Source organism: Phocoena sinus, chromosome 10, assembly GCF_008692025.1.
Source record: "Phocoena sinus isolate mPhoSin1 chromosome 10, mPhoSin1.pri, whole genome shotgun sequence".
In the NCBI taxonomy this organism is placed as follows: domain Eukaryota; kingdom Metazoa; phylum Chordata; class Mammalia; order Artiodactyla; family Phocoenidae; genus Phocoena; species Phocoena sinus.
The window spans coordinates 8,874,012-8,895,208 of record NC_045772.1 but is presented as its reverse complement, the minus strand read 5'-3'; the positions used below and the strand labels follow the sequence as shown (position 1 = coordinate 8,895,208).

Sequence of the window (21,197 nt, the reverse complement as noted above, 5' to 3'; positions counted from 1 at the left end):
CAAACAAAAGCCAGATTAACTTGTAACAGAGGGAATCTGGGGAGAATATTGGTTTAGCTTGTTTTCCCCCCTCCTCCCAAGCATCTACCTGAGACTAAAGATCTTCTGAGAGGGGAGATAAACAGAGGAAGCAAGAGTTAGGTACTGGAGAGGGAGCTCTTGCATCCTGAGCCTGTCCAGGGCCGTCTTGGGAGTTGGGGAAACCAAGGAAGGGCCAGTCATCCATCTATCCAACAAGCACCTACCATTAGCTAGCTCTTTTTGGAACTGAGCATTCAGCAATGAACGAAACAGAAAAAAATTCTTTCCCTCATGCTGCTTTCACTCTGAGGGTGAAGAGGATTTCTGTTTGTTTCCCAGGTGGAGCCTGGAAAAGTAAGCAACATTTTGGAATGCCCACCCATCTTCACCTCACACCAGCAGAAGAGGATGGAAGTAGAAGAACAGAAATGCAAGTAGGGGGTCTGGGAAGAGGGCATCTGCGTCAGCCACTCAGAATCTCCCACTGCGTGAGAGGTTATATGCTCTGCCATCGGAAAATTTAAGATTATCTTGAATTACCAAAAAAAAAAGAAAAATACAGCTACTCCTTTTGGCACACTTGACGTCATGGCTTGAAAATATGCTGGCGACTCAAGCACGAGTTAAGATGCCACCTCTGCCTTTGAGGGCTCTTCCATCTCTCTGACAGCCCCTTGTCTTTCTTCACCGCTAAGATAGCCCCTCGGCGCTCTCTCTGCCCTCCAGACCCTCCTCCCTCTAAAACTCACTAACTTGAGTAACAACATCTAGGAAACGGGGCGGGGGGGGGGGGGTGGTGGCGGGTGGGAGGCATGGGGGAGGATCATCCATGCTGTGTCTCTGGGTTCCTGCCACACCACAGACAGATCCTGCTTTCAGACCAGATTTGAAATGATATGAAAGGAAAAGCTACATAAATAATATCTGGACCAACACCAATGCCCACATGCATTCCCTCTCTAAATCCATGAACATTATTTTAAATGGTATGTGTTTCCTCCTTTTAAATAGACTTTTTTAAAGCTAATATAACTATCAAGTGTCAATGAGGGATGAGGGAAATCCCACAAATTTTCAGAAGGTAACTGCTGGTAGCGAACCTCACTGGTGAACCTGGAGCACACACGTTATGCTGCTCTTCTTTTAAAAAACTGTGATGCAGGGAGATCAGCTCGGTGCTTTGTGACCACCTAGAGGGGTGGGGTAGGGAGGGTGGGAGGGAGACGCAAGAGGGAGGAGATATGGGGATACATGTATATGTATAGCTGACTCACTTTGTTATAAAGCATAAACTAACACACTATTGTAAAGCAATTATACTCCAATAAAGATGTTAAAAAAAAAACTGTGATGAATCTTCTCTGAAGACACTTTTAAAAGCATATGCAAAAAATACAGAAAGAGCAAGAGGATGACGATACTCAATTTAGGGGCATTTCAAATGATACTTTTTTAGCCAACAATTATTTAGTGGAGCACTTACTATGGACTAAGCACTGGATTAGAGGCAGAGCACACAATGATGAACAAGACACAGACCTTCTCTCAAAAAAAAAAAATCATAGTCTAGTTGGTTTGATGACAGAGGAAATAACAGGTAGTGACAATACAGCAGAATCAGCGCAGATCCGGAGCACACGCAGAGTGCCATGAGATCCCGGATGAGGAGCAATAACCCTGCCTCCAGCACGTCAGAAAAGGCTTCCTGGCAGAAGCCACATCTTAGCTGAACCCTAAGGATTCAAATGAATAGGAATGGAGAACAGAGGAATGAGCATATGCAAAGTGTGAGAGAACACGGCCTTTACGGCAAGTGGTTCAGCATCCATAGCTAACCACTGCGCGTGATGGAGGAGGAAGGAGGTGAAAGGTAGACTGGAGAGGAGAGCAGAGGCCAATGCCAGAAGGAGCTTATCTGCCAGGCTAAGGCGTTAGACTTCATCCTAAGGGGAGCTCCTCAGCACTCTGACCAGATCAGAGTTGCATTTTAGAAATGTTCTTAGTCTCTAGTTCTGTTTTGACCCCTGACTACTCTTCCTAACTTGCCCTCCTCCAATCCTTTCTTTACACCGCATCCGCAGTCATCTTCCTAAAGCAAGGATCTGGTTATATCATGTCCTTGCTTAGAACACTTCAAAGGCTCCCCATCGTTCTCCAGACACAAGTGAAACTCCTCAGCATGGCTTATAAGGAGACTGGGCACACATGCCTGTCTTAGTCTGTTAGGGCTGCTGTAACAAAGTATCACAGACTGGGGAGATTATAAACAACAGCAATTTCTTTCTCACGGTTCTGGAGGCTGAAGTCTGAGATCAAGGTGCCAGCATAGTCAGGTTCTGGTGAAGGTGCTCTTCCTGGGTAACAGGCTGCTGACTTCTCACTGTGTACTCAGCCGGTGGAAGGGGCTGGGGAGCTCTGTGAGGTCTTTTGTATTGTATAAGATCAACAATTCCATTCACCTCCATCCTCGTGACATAATTACCTCCCAAAGGCCAAAGTCGTTTTAGAGGAAACGACTAAAATAAAGTCGGGAGACCAGAAGGAAGAGCCCTCAGGCACATACCACTCAACATCAGCACAGATCCCAACAGGAAGAAACGTACCTTGAATCTTCCGCAGGAAGTGACACTACTTACTAGAGCCAGCAGGAGGAAGAAAGAATTTCTCCTTGCCTGGCAGCAGCTCAGCCAGTGAGAGACTGTCACAACTCAGCCAATGAAAAGCCACTACACTTTGAACTTCCAGTTTCCTCCAATGGACTTTTTGTTTGTAACAGTCCCTCCCAACTTCCCCTTCCCCTCTATAAAAGAGTTTCCTCTGCTTTGCTTTACTAGAGTTGCATATGGCTTGCCATAGTTGCATGTCCAAATTGCAATTCTTTGCTTTCTTGACTAACTTGCTTTGCCAATAAAATAACCGGCTGTTTTACTGCTTTAGGTTAACACTCCTAATACCATCAACTTGGACATTAGGTTTTCAACATATGACTGGGGATGGACACAAACATTCAGACCATAGCAAGACCACCTTGCCCAGGAAGCTCTGGATTTACATCTATTATTCTGGCACAATTATTAGTTGTGCCTCCTTTCACTCTCAAAAGTATCCTGGTTTGGACAAAAAAATTATATGGTCACCTTTACTGATAAGACTCTGCTTATCTCTCTGGTTTCATCTGGCACCTCTCCTATCATCCACTTAATCCTAAGGCCCTACTAAATTTATTTCAGTTCTTTAAACCTGCCCAGCTTCCTCTTACCCCATCCTACATAAAGGCAGGGATCTTGTCATCACTGGATATCCAGCAGTTAGCACAGTGCCTGGCACATAGTAGGTATTCAGTAAATAGCTGTAGGATGCATAATTTGCTCACTCTTGGAAACAGATATATAGCCATTTGTTTCACTCAAATAAAGTCAAATTGGGACTTATACACCTGAGATGTCACAGTCATTTGATGAAGAACTTGTCACCTTAGTTTACATTAAACTTGATTCTCCTAATTTGAAATGTCTAAGGGTTATACCATATTTTTTTATAATACACACACTCATTAGTAACATAGAAAAAGATTTAGGTGGGATGGCTTCTTGACCTAAAATGTATAATTAATTCAAAAGTCAGTGTCTCTTTTAATCATCAAAATGATGAAAAAAGTTGGCTACTGCATGGCAAATAAAAGGTGGCATCTTTAAATGTAGTTACCATCCTTCTAGTCTTTTAATTATTTAACTGACTTCTGCAAATGATTGTGGCTTTGCCCTATTTATTTCAAGAAAAACCCATTTAATCGTTTCATTTATGTCTGTTTTTCACACACAAATCATGTTTTCCATATTTTTGAAGTAAAAAAGTGGGAAGAATTAAATTTAAGAAAAGATTTTAATTGGATTTCTTCACCAACCATATAATACACAGTTACTATGTTGATAACCTCTCAAATTTCTGTAGTCAGTTCTCTAATTAAAAACATGCTTTGCAATGCTCTGATGACTGATAGAAAGATACTTTCAGGGAAATGTGAAAGCATATAGCAACTGCCCTCAAAATGGAAGCCATTAATGTAATGCACCCAACTCATGAGCAACTGCTTGAACAGCATCATACACACCTAGAAGTGGCAAAGAGCAGAGCTCAAAGTCAGAGCTAAGGTAATGGCAGAGTCACTGTGGTACCTGTGGGTGGTCTGCAGAACCCCTGGATCGAACGATCCTCTTACTAAATCAAATAGATACATAAGTAATACTAAATCAAATAGACACATAAGTAATATAGCACATCAGATAAGTATTACAGGGAAAATAAAGCAGGGAAGAGAGAGAGGGAGCGCCAGTGGAAGTGATGAAGTGCCAATTTTTAATACTGTGTTCAGGAAAGCCTCCCTAGGCTGTAACATTTCAGCAGGACCTGAAAAGAGTGACAGTGAGAGCCAGAGAGTGAGTGAGAGAACACCATGTGTGTGGGACTCAGAAGTGGCCTTCAGAAAAAAGGCACTTCCTTGGCATGCTGTAAAAGGAAGTTTAAAGGCTCCAGGAGATGGGACCATTGGAACGATCCTATTATTATGTACAACATGCTCAGATACCTTCTAATTGCCTTGGAATATACGCTCTTCACCAACGCGCTAAAAAATGTATTGTGATGGGGCACAAGCATTATTGAAGAGCCTGTAGTGCTTGTCATCTGTGGGCTAGAGATGACCATAGGGATGATGCAGTGGGATTGGGTTCTCTGATCTCAGTGGGAATAATGGCGTCCTGGAGTGGTAATAGCCAGATGCTACCGCTTAACTCGTAGAGACAAGCTAGGCACGACAACCATAGTAGACACAGGGATGCAATGACATCAGTTTTTTGTTTGTTTGATGTTTTTTACTTTCAGGGATGTATAGTAATGGTTAACGAATCACAAGATGGATACAGAATAGGTGGGCAGCCTACTAAGTGTTGCTTGATATACATAGGTGGAAAACCTAATTAGTGTCATCACGGGAGGAGTCACGGCCTCTTACTCAATTCCGAAACTGAAGCCAGTTCACAGAGCCAGAACCTCCTGATTGAGGGGAAGGTCAGATCCCTTTGAGAAAGAATCCTGAAATGCCCACCACAGGTATATATGGTAAATCTTCCCCTAAGCCTTCCCTAGAGGACCTGAAGCCATTTACAACAATGACTGTCCTTGGAAAGGGAAATACACAGAATTTTCTGGTCTTGTTAGATACTGGCTCTTAACTGACACTAATCTCTGGAGATCCAACAATGCCATTATCCTCTACTAAGTGGGGATTTATGGAAATCAGGTGGCACATGAAGTCTCTGCCTAGGCTCCAAGTCACAATGGGTCCAGTAAAACCACAGACCTACCTCTAGTTATTTCCATGGTCTCAGAATGTATAATGGGAATAGATAACACTTAGTAACTGGCAGAATCCCCACATTAGTTCCACAACCCATGGAGTTCAGGTTATTACGTTTAGAAGGACTAGGTAGAAACCCCTAGAATTAATTACACCTCCTCACTCCAAAAAATATTTTTGGGGAAACTGCAGACATTAGCGCTACCATCAAAGACTTGAAAGTTGTAGGGGTGGTGATTCTTGTTTTTCTGAAGAGCCAGATGGTTTGTGGAGAATGACCAGAGATTATTGCAAATATAATCAGGTGGTGATGCCAGTAACAGCTGCAATTCCAGCTGTGGTATCTTTACTAGAGCAAATCAACACAGCCCCTGGCATCTAATGTCCAGTTATTGGTCTAGATATGTTCCTTTAAAAATCTCTATCAATAAAGATAATTAGAATCAGGCTTCGTGTGGCAGGGACACAGTAAACCTTTACTGTCTTGCCTCACAGTGTCTTTTAACAGAGACCAGACAGACCTGGATTTTCTTGATATCCCATAGAACATCACACTGGTCCATTACATTGATGACACAATGCTAACTGGACTTATTAAGCAGGAAGTAACACCCTCTTGGTGCTACATGCATGCAGAAGGTGGGAGATAAACCCTAGGAAAGTTCTAGGGCTGCCACATCTGTGGAGTTTTTAGAGTATTCAATGGTCTGGAGTGTGTCAGGATACCCCCTTGGAAATGAGAGATAAGCTGTTTCCCCTCGAACTGTCCAACACAAAGAAAAAAAAACACAGTAACATGGGTGTCTTGGAATTTTGGAGGCAACGCATACCATATTTGGGTGTGAGGCTCTGACCATTTCCTGCCATTTTTTAGTGGGGATCAAAGCAAGAAAAGGTTCTGCAACAGGCCCAGGCCACTGTATAAGCTGCCCTGCCAGGTGGACCTTATAATCTAGAACCAGTGCTAGTGCCCAAGGCAGAGAAAGATGTTAAGCAGAGTCTCTCATGAGCCCCAACAGGAAAATCACAAAGCTGACCTCTAGGGCTTTGGAGTAAAGCCATGTCTTCTTTTGCCTACACCACAGGACACCAAATGACTATGTGCCCATCATGTAATGGGTGTTATCTGGTCCACAGAACACACAGCAGCATTCTATTGTAAAATCAAACGGAATAGATGAGACCAGACCAAGCCAGAAGGCCCATGTAAACTATTCAAGCAGATGTCTCAGATTCCATGGAACCTGCTCCCATTCTTTTACTGCTTCCCCTTCAACTTACACCTATAGCTCCATGGAGAACTGTCAGTTAAGAGAAAAAGTATAGGACTGGTTTACAGGTATATCTGCAAGGAATGCTGGCACTAGCCAGAAGTGGTTAACTGCTAAATCAGAGCCTCACTCAGAAGTGCCCTAAAAGACGGTAGGAAAATCTTCCTAGTAGACAGAATTGCAAACAGATGCACACTTCACATGGAAGGCAAGATGCAATTCATGGCTGATGGGTGCTATCAGGGACTTGGAAAGAATAAGATTGGAACACTGGTGACAAAGAGATATGTGGATGAACCTTCAGGATGTATGTGCACACTGTGTGAAGATGTTCATGTCCCATATAAAGGGTTGCCAGAAGACATTTCACTGCAGACGAGGTTCTCAAAATCAGATGGGCAAGATGCTCTGTTTAATGGATGTCAACCATCCTCTTTCCTTAGTCACTCTAGTGGTTATACAATGGGCTTTTGCAGTGTGGCAGGGGTGGAGACTATGCAGGGGCTACCACAACTTCTGAGGTGACCTGGCTACCACAACTTCCGAAATGCCCAACCTGCTAAGAGTAGAGGTTAATGCTACATCCCTAGCATGGCACCATTTCCCAGGGAAAACAGCAAATTAATTACCTGGTGTCAGGTTGATTATATTGGACCCCTCCATTATAAAGGGAGTAGTACTTTGTCTTCATAAGGAGACACACATATTCCGGGTGCAGATTTGTCTTCCCTGCCTGCAGCCCTTCTGCCAGCACCATTAGTGAACATACAGAATACCTTATCTACTTTCACATCATCTCACAAACAACCCTACACAAACTATTCCAGAGTATAAAAAAAGAGCAAACACTTTCCAAATCTTTTTATGAGTCTGGCAACATCTCAGTATCAAAACGTAACAAAGAAAATATGAGAAAAGACAGTCCTGGTTAATTTCACTTGTAGATACAGATGCAAAACTCCTAAATATAACATTAGCAAATCAAACCCAGCAATATATATAAAAGATAATATATCATCACCAAATTGAGTTTATTCCAGAAATTCAAGGTTGTTTTAATATTTGGAAATCAACTAACTTACAAAATTAACACCTTAAGGGAGAAAAACCTATAACCATCAATATAAATATTAAAAATGGATAAAATTCAACATATTGATGTATTCATGATAAAACCGTTAACAAGTTATAAATTGAGATCTGCAGAAAACATACAGTAAACCCGTCTTAATGGCAAATGTTGAAATCATTCTCTTTAAGATTCAGACCAAATCTAGGAAGGCCACAATCACACTTTCTGTTCAGCACTGCCTGAGTGGTTCTGCCTAGCATGGCAAGGTAAGAAAACAAAATACAAAGTATGGTTTTACAAATGTGAAACAAATCTGCCATCATTCACAGATGATATGATTTTCAACATTAGAAATCTAGACAAATCTACAAATAAATTAGGAAAATTGATAAGAGTTAGTTAAGCAAGGTTACTGGTTATAAAATCAATATACAAAAATTAGTTCCACTCATTTTCACAGTCAACAAACTGCTAGAAAATACAGTTTATAAAATTATATATTTTACAGTAGCAACAAAAAATATATAAAGTACCGAGGACTAAATTTAACAAAAGCTATATAAGAGTTGTATGGGAAAAAAACTATAAAATATAATACATTGCAGAAGACTTAAATAAACAGAATAATTTGATATCGTAAAGAGGTCACTTCTCCAAATTGACTTAAAGATTGGTAGTGCCAATAAAAACTCTAACAGGTTTTTTTTGAGGAACTTGACAAGTTTTTTGTGGGAAAGCAAAGGGTCAAAAAAGACAAAACACTAATAAGTGAAAAGTCATCAAGAATTATTACAAAGGTAGAGTAATTAAAACTATCTGTTGGTGCAGGGATAACCAAATAACTTATGGAACAGAATAGAGGGCCCAGAAGCAAATCCATGCACATGTGTAAACTTGCTTTAGGCTATAGATGGTATATTTCAGTTCATCAGGGGAAAGGGCAGACTTTTCAATAAATGATGCTGGGACATCTAGAAGTAAAAATGAACTCTGCTTCAATCATACACAAAACCCAACTCCAGCTGCGTTAAGAGTTGTGGAAAGCAAAACTATAAAAATTTTAGCCTACATATAAATATCTTATGATCTTGAGATAAGAATTTAAAAAAATCACAAGATACAAAAAAGTACAAACTATAAAGAATAAAATTCTACCTCATTAAAACTGAGAACTTCTGCTACCAGAAAATTACTAGAGCTCATCAATGAATTCAGTAAAGTTGCTGGATACAAAATTAACATACAGAAATCTGTTGCATTTCTATACACTAATGATATACACTAATTATACACTTTCTGAAATATCAGAAAGAGAAATTAAGGAAACAATTCCATTTACTATTGCATCAAAAAGAATAAAATACCTAGGAATAAACCTACTTAAGGAGGCAAAACACCTGTACTCCGAAAACTATAAGACACTGATGAAAGAAACTGAAGATGACACAAACAAATGGAAAGATATACTGTGTTCTTGGATTGGAAGAGTCAATATTGTTAAAATGACCATACTACCCAAGGCAATCTACAGATTCAATGCAATCCCTATCAAATTACTGATGGCATTTTTCACAGAACTAGAACAAAATATTTTAAAATTTGTTTGAAGACACAAAAGATGCTGAATAGCCAAAATAATCTTGAGAAAGAAGCTGGGCCTTGCTGTTTGAATAGGATTTTGTTAAACATTATTTGATGGAGAATTGTGGCAGACTGTATATTCCAAAGATGACCGTGCTAATACACATCCCATCCCATATGCTTTTCTTTCAATATGCCATTGACAGTTGTCCATGGAGGGGTAGGCATCTACGTACCCTCCCTTTGAACTTTGGCAAGTCTTTTCTATTGCCTTGATAGACTGAATGGGGAGGAAGTTCACAGAATGACTTTGAGATTACTCAGCTCCTGCCTGGTCCTTTCTTTCACAGGATGTTCAACCTTGGAACTCAGCCACCATGCTATGAGGAAGCCCAAACTAACCCACGTGGAGAGATTTACATAAAGAGGTGCATGTGGAGAGAAACTGAGGGCCCCAGCTGACACAGCAAAGCATCAACTACCAGACACATAAGTGAATGAGACTTCAGATGATTCCTGTCCCCAGCATTTGTGTTCTCGGGATGAAGCCCAGACATACTGTCACAGAACAGAGACGAGTCATCCCCACTGTGCCCTGTCCTAATTCTTGACCCAGAGAATCCATGAGTGGAATAAATGGTTATTTTGTGCCATAAAAGTTTTAGAGCAATGTGTTACACAGCTGAAGTAACTGGAACAAAGACATTCTAAAGAGAAAGTAATAGAATGTCATAAAGTATTGTGAATACTGGCAGTATTGGGTGATGAGGCCAAAAAAGGTGGGCTGGGACCAGACTATGAAAAGTCTTACATGACAGTATAAAAAAATAGACTTATGGGCAGTGGAGAATTGTTGAAAGTTTTTAAGCTGGAAAATGAAATGCTAAGATCTACATTTGCAAGATATCTCTGAGATCAGTGTGAAGGAAAGACCGGAAAAAAGAAAGACTCAAAAGTAGGAAAACCTCCTCTAATTAAGATGAGTCCTAAACAAGTAAAATGGTGGAATCATTCCTCAAGTGACATGTTTTGTGACCTTCTTCCTCTTAAGGGTTGCCTCTGATGCTCATTTATACTCAAATTCACTTGTATTAAAATGCTGGCAGAGAGAAACATGTAACACAAAAACCTGCACGAGGATAGTTACAGCAGCTTTATTTATAATTGCCAAAACTTGGACACAACCAAGATGCTCTTCAGTAGGTGAATAGATAAATACTCTAGTATATCTTATTCAGCACTAAAAAGAAATGAGCTATTAAGCCATGAAAAGACAAGGAGGTACCTTAAATGCACATTACTAAGTGAAAGAAGCCAATCTGAAAAGGTTACATACGGCATGATTCTAACTATATGACTTTCTGGAAAAGGCAAAACTATGAAGACAGTTAAAATATCAGTGGTTTCCAGGGGTTAGAGGGGAGGGAGGAATGAATAGGCAGAACACAGAGGATTTTTAGAGCAAAGAAATACTCTGTACAATACTATAATGGTAGATACATGTCTTATACATTTGTCAAAACCCATAAAATGTACTCCACTGAGAATGAACCAAAATGAAAAGTATGGTCTTTGGGTGATTAAAAAAAGTGTTAAAGTAGGTTCACTGATTGCAGCAAATGTACCACTCTGGTGCGGGATGCTGATAGTGGGGAAGCTGTGCTCGTTTGGGGACAAGGGTTATATGGGGAAATCTTAGTACCTTCCTTCAATTTTGCTGTGAACCTAAAACTGCTCTAAAAAATAAAGTCTGTTCAAAAATATTAGGGGGTGGAAATGTTAGGAGATATTAAAATACAAAAACATTTTCCTTACTGTTCTTCTTTCAAACTTCGGGATGTGGATCAGTTTACATAAAGTGTATTCTAAGAATACAAGGTAAGCTGTCTAAAAAATTGTAACCACTTATAACCAATTATTCATGTGAATAATGCCAACCTTGTACTACAGATATCACCATAACCCACAATTTCTTGTTTTTGGGTCTATTAAAATATCCTCATCATTCTCACAACTGGCTTTATAAGAAAGCCATGAACTATATACATATACATGAACTATATACATAGGAACTTGTAATATAAACCTATACTAATAAACTTCAGTTTTAATATTTTGGATATCAGGGTGCTATATAAGGGGAAAATTGAGGTGCATGGTCCAAAGATGAGGGAGAAGATGTACTCAGAACGTAAGGAGCCAACTCTGTGGAAAGGAAAAGGATGCCTGGATGGATATAAAAGCAAAGATATACAAGGGAATAAAAGCTACTGAGAACGTTTTGTTCTCATCTTGGCAGATCTTTCATCCTATTTTCTGAGAAAATCAAGAGGAAGAATGTATTGAAAACTGAGAGTTCATGGAGAATAGATGGGATGGAGTGGCTCGACAGTGGATCAATCAGATCCTGAGCAGCAGTAGAGCCCAGTTGGAATTTGATAGCGTAATTTATTGGAGGCCAGTTTTGGATAATTTTATACTGTGCCACTCTCTAATGTTAATTACTCAAGAGATGATTAACCAATTTGTGGTATACCATGCATCATGCTTTTTCATATTTTCATCTAATGCTTGCTTCTGAAAAATATCATAATTTAAACTCTTCATCAAAGAGAAGATGAATACAAACAAGAGAAGGAACTAAAATGAAATTTTCTGCTTTAAAAAAATTTATAAAAGATTTAAGGTTTGTAGTTAATAATTTTTGAAATAAAACAATGAAAGAGAAAAAAACATTGAAACAAATGGTAAAATAAGGTTACAGGATCCTGTGTGGGTTGAATTTATCCATGCTAACCCGGTCCCTCATGACCAAAGTTAAATTAAAGCCACTGTTGCTAAATTTAACAAAATAAAATCTGATGAAAAACAATTCCTGTCCAGTGTTTCTTATTCATGTTTCTGAGTAAAAATGTTATTCTTTACCTAATTTACCTGCATCCCAGAGGTTACAGACATCTGTTTGCCCTTCTGACAACCATGTAGTTGACGAGATAATGGAAGTAGGAATTGTCGGCAAAACTGGCTTTGGATCATCCTCATAAAATAACATCAGGTCCTTATGGAAAACAAGAGAACACACATGAAAGTAGAAAAAAAATTAACCCCACTGCTTCAATATGCTACAACGAATGGACAGTTTATAGAGGTACAATGTGCCTCTATGTGCTAACATCGTTGTAAATACATTTTGACTGAAAGAACTTGCACGTAAGTTACCTACACGTGGGTGTCCACTTAGTGTTGGGTGGTATTCTGCCCTTAAGAATCCCCACTCCCTTTGCAGCAACATGGATGGACCTAGAGAATATTATGCTTAGTGAAATCACTTATATATGGAGTCTAAAAAATAATGCAAATGAACATATATTCAAAACAGAAACAGACATATATATAGAAAACAAACTAGTGGTTACCAAGGGGGAGGGGCAAATTAGGGGTATGGGATTAAGAGATACAAACTACCATGTATAAAATAAACAACAAGGATATATTGTATAGGACAGGGAATTATAGTCATTATCTTGTAATAACTTTTAATGGAGTGTATCTGTAAAAATACTGAACCACTATGCTGAACACCTGAAATTAACATAATATTGTAAATCAACTATACTTCAATTGAAATAAATAAATAATAAAAAACTATACCTTCCAAGTATAAAAAAAGATTCTCACTCCTTGCTAAAGACACCTAGTGTAGACAAGCAATGATTTTGTTTGGGGCATTAACTTTCCCTACCACTCCTTGAGCATCCTTAGAACATACTATCTCAGAGGCCAATTATTCTGTTTTATTGGTAATAACAAAGCTACCTGTGTGTATCTTTTATCCATATTTAAAATTTTAAACTTTTTATCATGGAGTAAAAAGTAGACAATAATCCAATCATGTAGGTTAAACAACAATCAACTCACAGCCAGTCTTGTTATATTTACCACTCTTGTGTTTTATTTTAAAGCAAATCTTAGATATATCACTTATTTCAACATGTATCTCTAAATGATAAGAACTCTTTAACAATAATAATTATTTTACACCTGTAAACTTTACAATAATTCCTTAATGTCATCAATTATAAACTGTTCAGATTTTCAATTTAACCTAAGTATCATAAACAGGTTTTTCTACAGCTAGTCTGGAAACGGATCCAACAAAGTCTACACAGTGGGACTGGCTGACCTGTCTTTCTTCCCCCATGAATGGGTTGACCTTTCTTCCCCCACGAATGGGGGATAATTTTTTTGCCGTACTTTATTGAGGTATAATTAACATATAGTAAATGCAAAACCTTAAGTGCAAAGCTCAGTAACTTTTAGCATTATGTGTATATTTACATAACCACATTTCCTTGACTCCAGAAAGTTCCCTCAAGCGCCTTTCCAGTTGATACCACACCCCCGCCACCAGTAAACAGTATTCTACCTTCTATCACCATCAATAAGTTTGCCTGTTTTTGAACTTCATACAAATGTAATCATACCCTATTTATTCTTTTGTATCTGATTCCCACTGCTTAACATAATATTTGTGAGATTCATCCATATTTTGTGTGTATTGGTAGTTTGTTTTTCTGTAAGAAGTATTCCATTGCATGAAAATATCTCAATTTGCTTATCCATTCTCCTGCATATGGACATTTGGGGTGTTTCCATATTTCAGCTATTATGAATAAAGCTACTATGAATATTCTTGCACAAATCTTTTTGTGGACAAATGCACTCATTAATCCTGGATATTTACACAGGAGTAGGATGACTAGGTCATAGGATAGGTTTATTTTTAACTTCATTAGAAACTGTCAAACCACTTTCCAAGTGATTTGCCACTTTTCATAATTCAGCTTTTATTCTGAAGTCATTGTAGATTCATATCCAGTTGTAAGAAATAATACAGAGAGATCCTGTGTATCCTTTATCCAGTTTCCCTTAAAGGCAACATCTTGCAAAATTATAGTACAATATCATATCTAGGATATTGACATTGATATGATCGAAATACAGAACATTTCTATCACCATAAGGCTCCTTCCTGACGCCTTTTTATTACCATGCTCTGCTCCCCACAACTACTAATTTATTCTTCATTTCTGTAATTTCGACATTTGAAGAATGTTACATAAATGGAATCATACAGGATGTAACCTTTTGGGATTGGCTTTTTTCACCTGGCATAATTCCCGGAGATTCATCCAAGTTGTTGCATGTATCAATAACTTGCTCCTTTTCTTTGTCAAGTAGTATCCATGGTATAGATGTATCACAGTTGGTTTAACCTGTTATAGGCCATCTAGATTGTTTCCAGAATTGTGCTATAATAAAGCTGCTGTGAACACAGTGTACAGTGTATGAAAATAAGTTTTCATATCTCTGAGATAAATGCCTAACAGTGAAAATGCTGGGTCTTATGGTAGCTACATATTTAGTTTTATAAGAAACTGTCAAACTGTTTTCCAGAGTAGCTGTACAATTTTACATTCCCACCAGTGATACATGAGTGATCCAGTATCTCTGCATGATCACCAGCATTTGGTGTTGTCACTGTTTTTTATTTTAGCTACTTTGATATTTCATATTTCAAAATTATATATTCCTAAAGGCTAATGATGTTGATCTTTCCATCTGTTTATCTGTTACCTGTATTTGCTGAAATGACTGTTTATATCATTTGCCCATTTTCTAATTGGATTGTTTGTTTTTTAACTGTTGGGTCTTGAGACTTCTTTATATACTCCAGGTATTAGTTCTTTGCTGGTTATGTGGTTTGCAAATGTTTTCTCCCAGTTTGTGGTTTGCCTTTACATCCTCTTAACAGAGTCTTTCACAGAGCAAAATTTTTCAAATTGTGATGAGGTCTGATATCATTTTTGTTTTCTTTTACGGATCGTGCTTTTGGCCAGCCCTAGACCCCAAGACTTTTCTCAAATATCTTTCTTAAAGTTTTATAGCTTCTCTTTTTACATTAAAATCTGTGATCCATTTGGAGTGAATTTCTGTATAAGGTTTAAGTTGAGGTTCATGGTTTTGCCTATGAATGTCCAGCTGCTCCAATATCATTTGATGAAAAAGTTATCCTTCTCCTTTGAATTTCTTTTGCACTTTGTCAAAAATCAGTTGGCTATATTTGTGTGGGTCTATTTCTTGGTTCTCAATTCTGTTCCACTGACCTAAGTGTCTCTCTATCAATACCACACTCCCTTGATTACAGCAGCTATGCAGTAGGCTTTAATATCAGGCAGAGTGATTACTCCCACTTTTTTTTTTTTTCCAAGATGGTTTAAGCTATTCTAGGGCCTGTGCCTTTACATACAGATTTTATTTATTTATTTATTTAAAAAAATCTTTTGGCCATGCTGTGCAGCATGTGGGATCTTAGTTCCCAACCAGGGATCAAACCCACGCCCCCTGCATTGGAAGCACAGAGTCTTAACCACTGGACCGCCAGAGAAGTCCCTCCATACAAATTTTAGAATAAGCTTATTATCTATGTCTACAAAAACTTTGCTGAAATTTTAATAGGAAGTGCATCAAACCTATAGAGTAATTAGGGGCAGTTTTATTATGATATCTTTACTTTGTGGAGTCTTCCAATCCATGAACATGGTAGGTGTTTAATTGGGTGGTTTTAATTTCTTTCATCAGTATTTTATAATTTTCAGTATACTGATCCTGTACAGGTTTTGTTATAATTATACCTAAGGACTTCATTCCAGGGAAGTGATTATAAATGGCATATGTCTTATTTCAGTTACTGTTAGTATATGTTCACTGTTAGTATATAAAAATGCAATTGATTTATGTATGTTGATCTTATATCCTACAACCTTGCTGAATTCACTTACTGGTTCTATGAGGTTTGTTGTATCATTTTCTTGAGATTTTCTATGCAAACAATCATGTCACCTGTAAATAAGGACAGTTTTATTTCTTCCTTTAAATTTTGCATGCTTTTCCTTTCTTTTTCTTGCCTTATTACAGTGGCTAGAACTCCCTATACTATGTTGAATAAGAGTCCTTGCCTTGTTCCTTATCTTAGAGGGAAAGTATTCACCCTTATTTATGATGTCAGTGTAACCGAAAGTGGGGTCCGGCTGCTGCTCAAAAGCCAATAAAGAGGCCATACTGGTGGAAAGGACAGTTTGCTTTATTTTGGATGCCAGCAACTGGGGAGGGGAGGGTGGACATCTGTCCAAAGGCCGACTCCCCCCCACTGACAATCAGTGAGCATGAGCTTTTATAGGCTTAGGGAGGGGGGTACATGCAGAAACAGCACAGTCAGCTCTGACGGTCATCTTGAAATTGGTCACTGGTGGTCTGACCAGCGTCATCTTGATTGTTTTAAGTACAGTTAATCTTCAGTTCCAGGATCAGTTTGTTCCCATTTCCTTGGGGCCAATTCTCGGAGTTGTACCAGCTTATGTCATGGCTACAGTCTGGTCATCATGTAGTTAACCTCTTCCACCTGGTGGGGGTTTCAGTACCTGTAAGACACTTCACAGGATACGGCTCAGAATATTATCTATAGCCCTTGAGAAGGAGCGAAAGGTCCTTGACTATGCTCGATGACTAAACTATTATTACTTGGTCTTCTTTGACTGTTTTCCTTTGTTTCTGCATTTTCTCACTTCTCTGATTAAACTTATTCTTTGGCTAAAGCTTTTCTACAGACAAAAGGCAGGCTGAGGACATGGGGGGCATAGACCATAGAGTCCTGTTCCATTATACTAGCTGTAGGTTTTGTATAGATGATCTTGATCAATTTAAGGAAATTCCCTTCTATTTATAATTTGCTAAGAGTTTTTATCTTAAATGGGTGTTGAATTATGTCAAATGCTTTTCTGCATCACTTGACATAATCCTATGATTTTTTCTTCTTTAATCTGTAGATATGATGAATTACATTGACTGATTTTCAAATGTTGAACCAGCCTTCTATACCTAGATCAAATCCCACTTGGTCATGGTATATAATTCTTTTTATACAATGTTGGATTCAACAGGATAAGTCTTTTTGAGGATTTCTGTATAATTTCATGAGAGATAATAGTCTGTATTTTCTTTTTTCATATATTTTTTAAATTTATTTATTTATTTATTTATGGCTGTGTTGGGTCTTCGTTTCTGTGCAAGGGCTTTCTCTAGTTGTGGCAAGTGGGGGCCACTCTTCATCACAGTCCGCAGGCCTCTCACTGTCGCGGCCTCTCTTGTTGCGGAGCACAGGCTCCAGACGTGCAGGCTCAGTAACTGTGGCTCACGGGCCTAGCTGCTCTGACGCATGTGGGATCTTCCCAGACCAGGGCTCGAAACCGTGTCCCCTGCATTGGCAGGCAGATTCTCAACCACTACGCCACCAGGGAAGCCCCTCATATTGTGTTTGTCTGGTGTTGGTATCAGGGTAATACTCGCCTCATAAAATGAATTGGGAAGGGTTCCCTCCTATTTTCTGGATGTAAAACTCATGCTAATCCTTCTTTAAAAGTTTGGTAGGGAATTCCCTGGCAGTCCAGTGGTTAGGACTCTGAGCTTCCACTGCAGGGGGCATGGGTTCAATCCCTGGTCAGGGAACTAAGATCCCACAAGTCTCACAGTGTGACCAAAAAAAAAAAAAAAAAAAGTTTGGTATAATTCTCCAGTAAAACCATCTGGGTCCAGAGATTTTTTTTTCAGGACACTTATAAATTCAATTTTTGTAACAGCTGCAGGTTGTGGTTCATCTTGTTTGAGTTTTAGTAGTTTGTACTTTCTTAGAAATTGTTCTATTTCTTCTAAGTTGTCAATTTTATGAGCATAAAATTGGTAGTAATACTTTATTGTCCTTTTATGGCTATAAGAACTGCAGTGATATCCCATTCCATCCTGATATTGGTGATTTGGATCTTTTCTCTTTATCTTTGTCAGTGTTACTACAGGTTCATCAATTACATATTTTTCAAAGAACTGGCTTTCTGTATCATTCATTTTCTCTGTTAACAGCTTTCCTGTTCTCAATTTCATTGATTTCTGCTCTTTACTATTTCCTTTCTTCTGTTTCCTATAGGTTTATTTTGCTTTTCTTAGATTTTTTGAAGAAGGAACTTAGATTATTGATTTTAGACTTTTTCTTTTTTTAAAATTATATTCCTCTTTTCTAATTTAAGCATTTAGGGCTATAAACTTCCTTCTCACCTCTACTTTAGCTGTGTCTCATATATTTTGATATGTTGAGTTGCCTTCTCATTTAGCTCTATGTATTTTAAAATTTCCTCTGAGCTTCCTCTTTGACCTATGGATAATTTAGAAGTTTTTCAATTACCAAAAAAATTTTAAGGTAAAATTCACCCAATTCAATTCTGATCTATTGGGTTCCGGCAATCTCTTCTTGCTACATCCCTGTCTTCTTTCTCTGATACTCAGAATCCCATGTGTCAAGGGCACCAAAGATGAAGCAAATAAAGAACCACATGATTATTATTTGATTCACGCCACATTATACGCACATAATCTCAGATAAAAAGTACCAACATCTCAGAATAAAAATACCAACTGAATGAAAGGTAAATTTCATTTTACATTTTTAGGGATTATTTTCTTTAGTTTACTTTTGTCTTATAATTGTGCAAAATATTTGCAGGGTTCCAATGACAAATCTAAAAACAAGGTATAATCAAAGAAATCTAGCTTCTATTTCCCCTCTCCACCTTATTCCTTCTGTCCCCTACCTTCCTTCTTTCTTTTCTTTCTTTTTCTCTATTTCTTTCTTTTTTAATGTTATGGTTTATCTTTACATGTTACTTCTTTAGTATAAACAAATGGAAAATCCAGGAATGGGGCCAAATATAAATGGGAATTTATTATGTGATTGAAGCCACATTTCAAATCAATGGGGAAAAGATAGATTATTCAACAAATGATGTTGAGACAACTGATTATCATTTGTAAAAATAAAATTTTAAAAGTGGATCTCTAGGGACTTCCCTGGTGGCATAGTGGATAAGGCTCCATGCTCCCAATGCAGGGAGACTGGGTTTGATCCCTGGTCAGGGAACTAGATCCCACAGGCATGCCACAACTAAGAGTTCACATGCCACAGCTAAGAAGCCCATGTGCCACAACTAAAACCTGGAACAACCAACTGAAAAAAAAATTTTTTAAGTGGATCTCTAACACTCTCCATCTATCAAAACAAATTCTTGATAGGTAGCATTTAAATACATTTTTTAAAATCAAAGCATAAAAAGACTGGGATAGTTTCTTACAAAAATAAACATACTATTACCACACAGCTCAGCAACTGCGCTCCTTGGTATATACCCAAAGGAGTTAAAAATTTATGTCCACACAAAAACCTACACATCATTGTTTATAGTAGCTTTATTCATAATTGCCAAAGGTTGGAAGCAAGCAAGGTGTCCTTCAGTAGGTGAATGGATTAATAAACTGTGGTATATCGAAACAATGGCATGTTATTCAGCACTAAAAAGAAATGAGCTATCAAGTCATGAAAAGACATGGAGGAATCTTAAATGCATATTACTAAGCAAAAGAAGTCAATCTGAAAAGACTTCACACTGTATAATTCCAAGTATATGACTTCCTGGAAAAGGTAAAATTATGGAGAGTGTAAAAGAATAATTGGTTGCCAGGGGTTAGTGGGGAGGAAAGAGTGAATAGGTGGTGCAATGAAACTATTCTCTATATAATAATGGCAGATACATAACATTATACATTTGTCAAAATCTTTAGACTATACAACACCAGGAGTGAACCCTAATGTAAACTATGGTCTTTGGGTGATATTGAAGTGTTAATTTAGGTTCACTGATGATAACAAATGTACCACTCTGATGAGGGATACTGATAGTGGGGTGTGGGGTGGGGATGGGGGTATATAGGGAAATCTTTGTACCTTCCTCTCAATTTTGCTGAACCTAAAACTGATCTAAATAATAGTCTGTTAAAATAAAAAGCCAAGGTGACATTTTATAAAGTCTTAGACTAGAGGAAGTCTTTTTAGAAATGACTTAATATCTAGAAGCTGTTAAAAAAAAAGGCACATTTGACTACATTAAAATTAGATTTCTATAAGGCTGTGATATTGTGATCATAGTAAGAAATATATATTTGGTCTTTGTCCGTGGTTCCTGGCACAGAACTCCTAAAATGCTTATAATATCCTAAATGGTAAGAGTACTAGAAGCATCTTTTGTTCTAACATTTGGTCTTTGACCCTGGTTCCTGACACAGAGCTCCTAAATCCCTTGGAATTTCCTGGGTGATAGGAATGTCTTTTGTTCTAATGAGGTGACTCTTGGTGGGCTCCTAGACAGCTTCAAGATGGGGACTGGTCACAAGAAAGATCAAGCCATGATTAGAAACGTGAAACTTTCAGCCCCTAACCCTCACCCTCCAAGAAGGGAGAGGGGTTGGAGATTGAGTTAATGATCAATCATGCCTACATTATGAAGTCTCCATAAAAAGTCCCCAGACTACAGGGTACAAAGAACTTCTGGGTTGGTGAACACATCTACATGCCAGGAGGTTGGTACACCCCAACTCCACAGGCACAGAAGTTCCTGAACTCAAAACCATTTTGGATGCATTTTTGGATCTCACCCTATGTATTTCTTCATCTGTCTGTTCATCTGTGTCCTTTATCATATCCTTTTTTATATAATAAACCAGTAAATGTAAATGTTTCCCTGAGCACTGTAAGCTGTTCTAGCAAATGATCGAACCTAAGGAAGGGGTCATTGGAACACTGATTTACAGTGGTCAGCCAGAAGTACAGGTGACAACCTGGGACTTGCAACTGGTATCTGAAACAGAGGTGGGGAGAGGGACGTCTTGTGGACTGAGCCCTTAACCTGTGGGATCTGACACTGTCTCCAGGTAGACAGTGTCAGAAATAAATTAAATT

At 38.3% G+C, this 21,197-nt stretch overlaps 1 protein-coding gene across 1 annotated transcript in view; it reads right to left on the bottom strand.

Moving 5' to 3' along the window:
- Window positions 1-21,197, bottom strand: part of ENTHD1 (ENTH domain containing 1) — a 98,702-nt gene that overhangs the window by 30,326 nt on the left and 47,179 nt on the right. Inside the window, exon 4 of the mRNA XM_032645430.1 lies at window positions 12,236-12,359. Within this exon, the coding sequence (XP_032501321.1) occupies window positions 12,236-12,359 (124 nt within the window). The remainder of the gene's footprint in view (window positions 1-12,235; window positions 12,360-21,197) is intronic.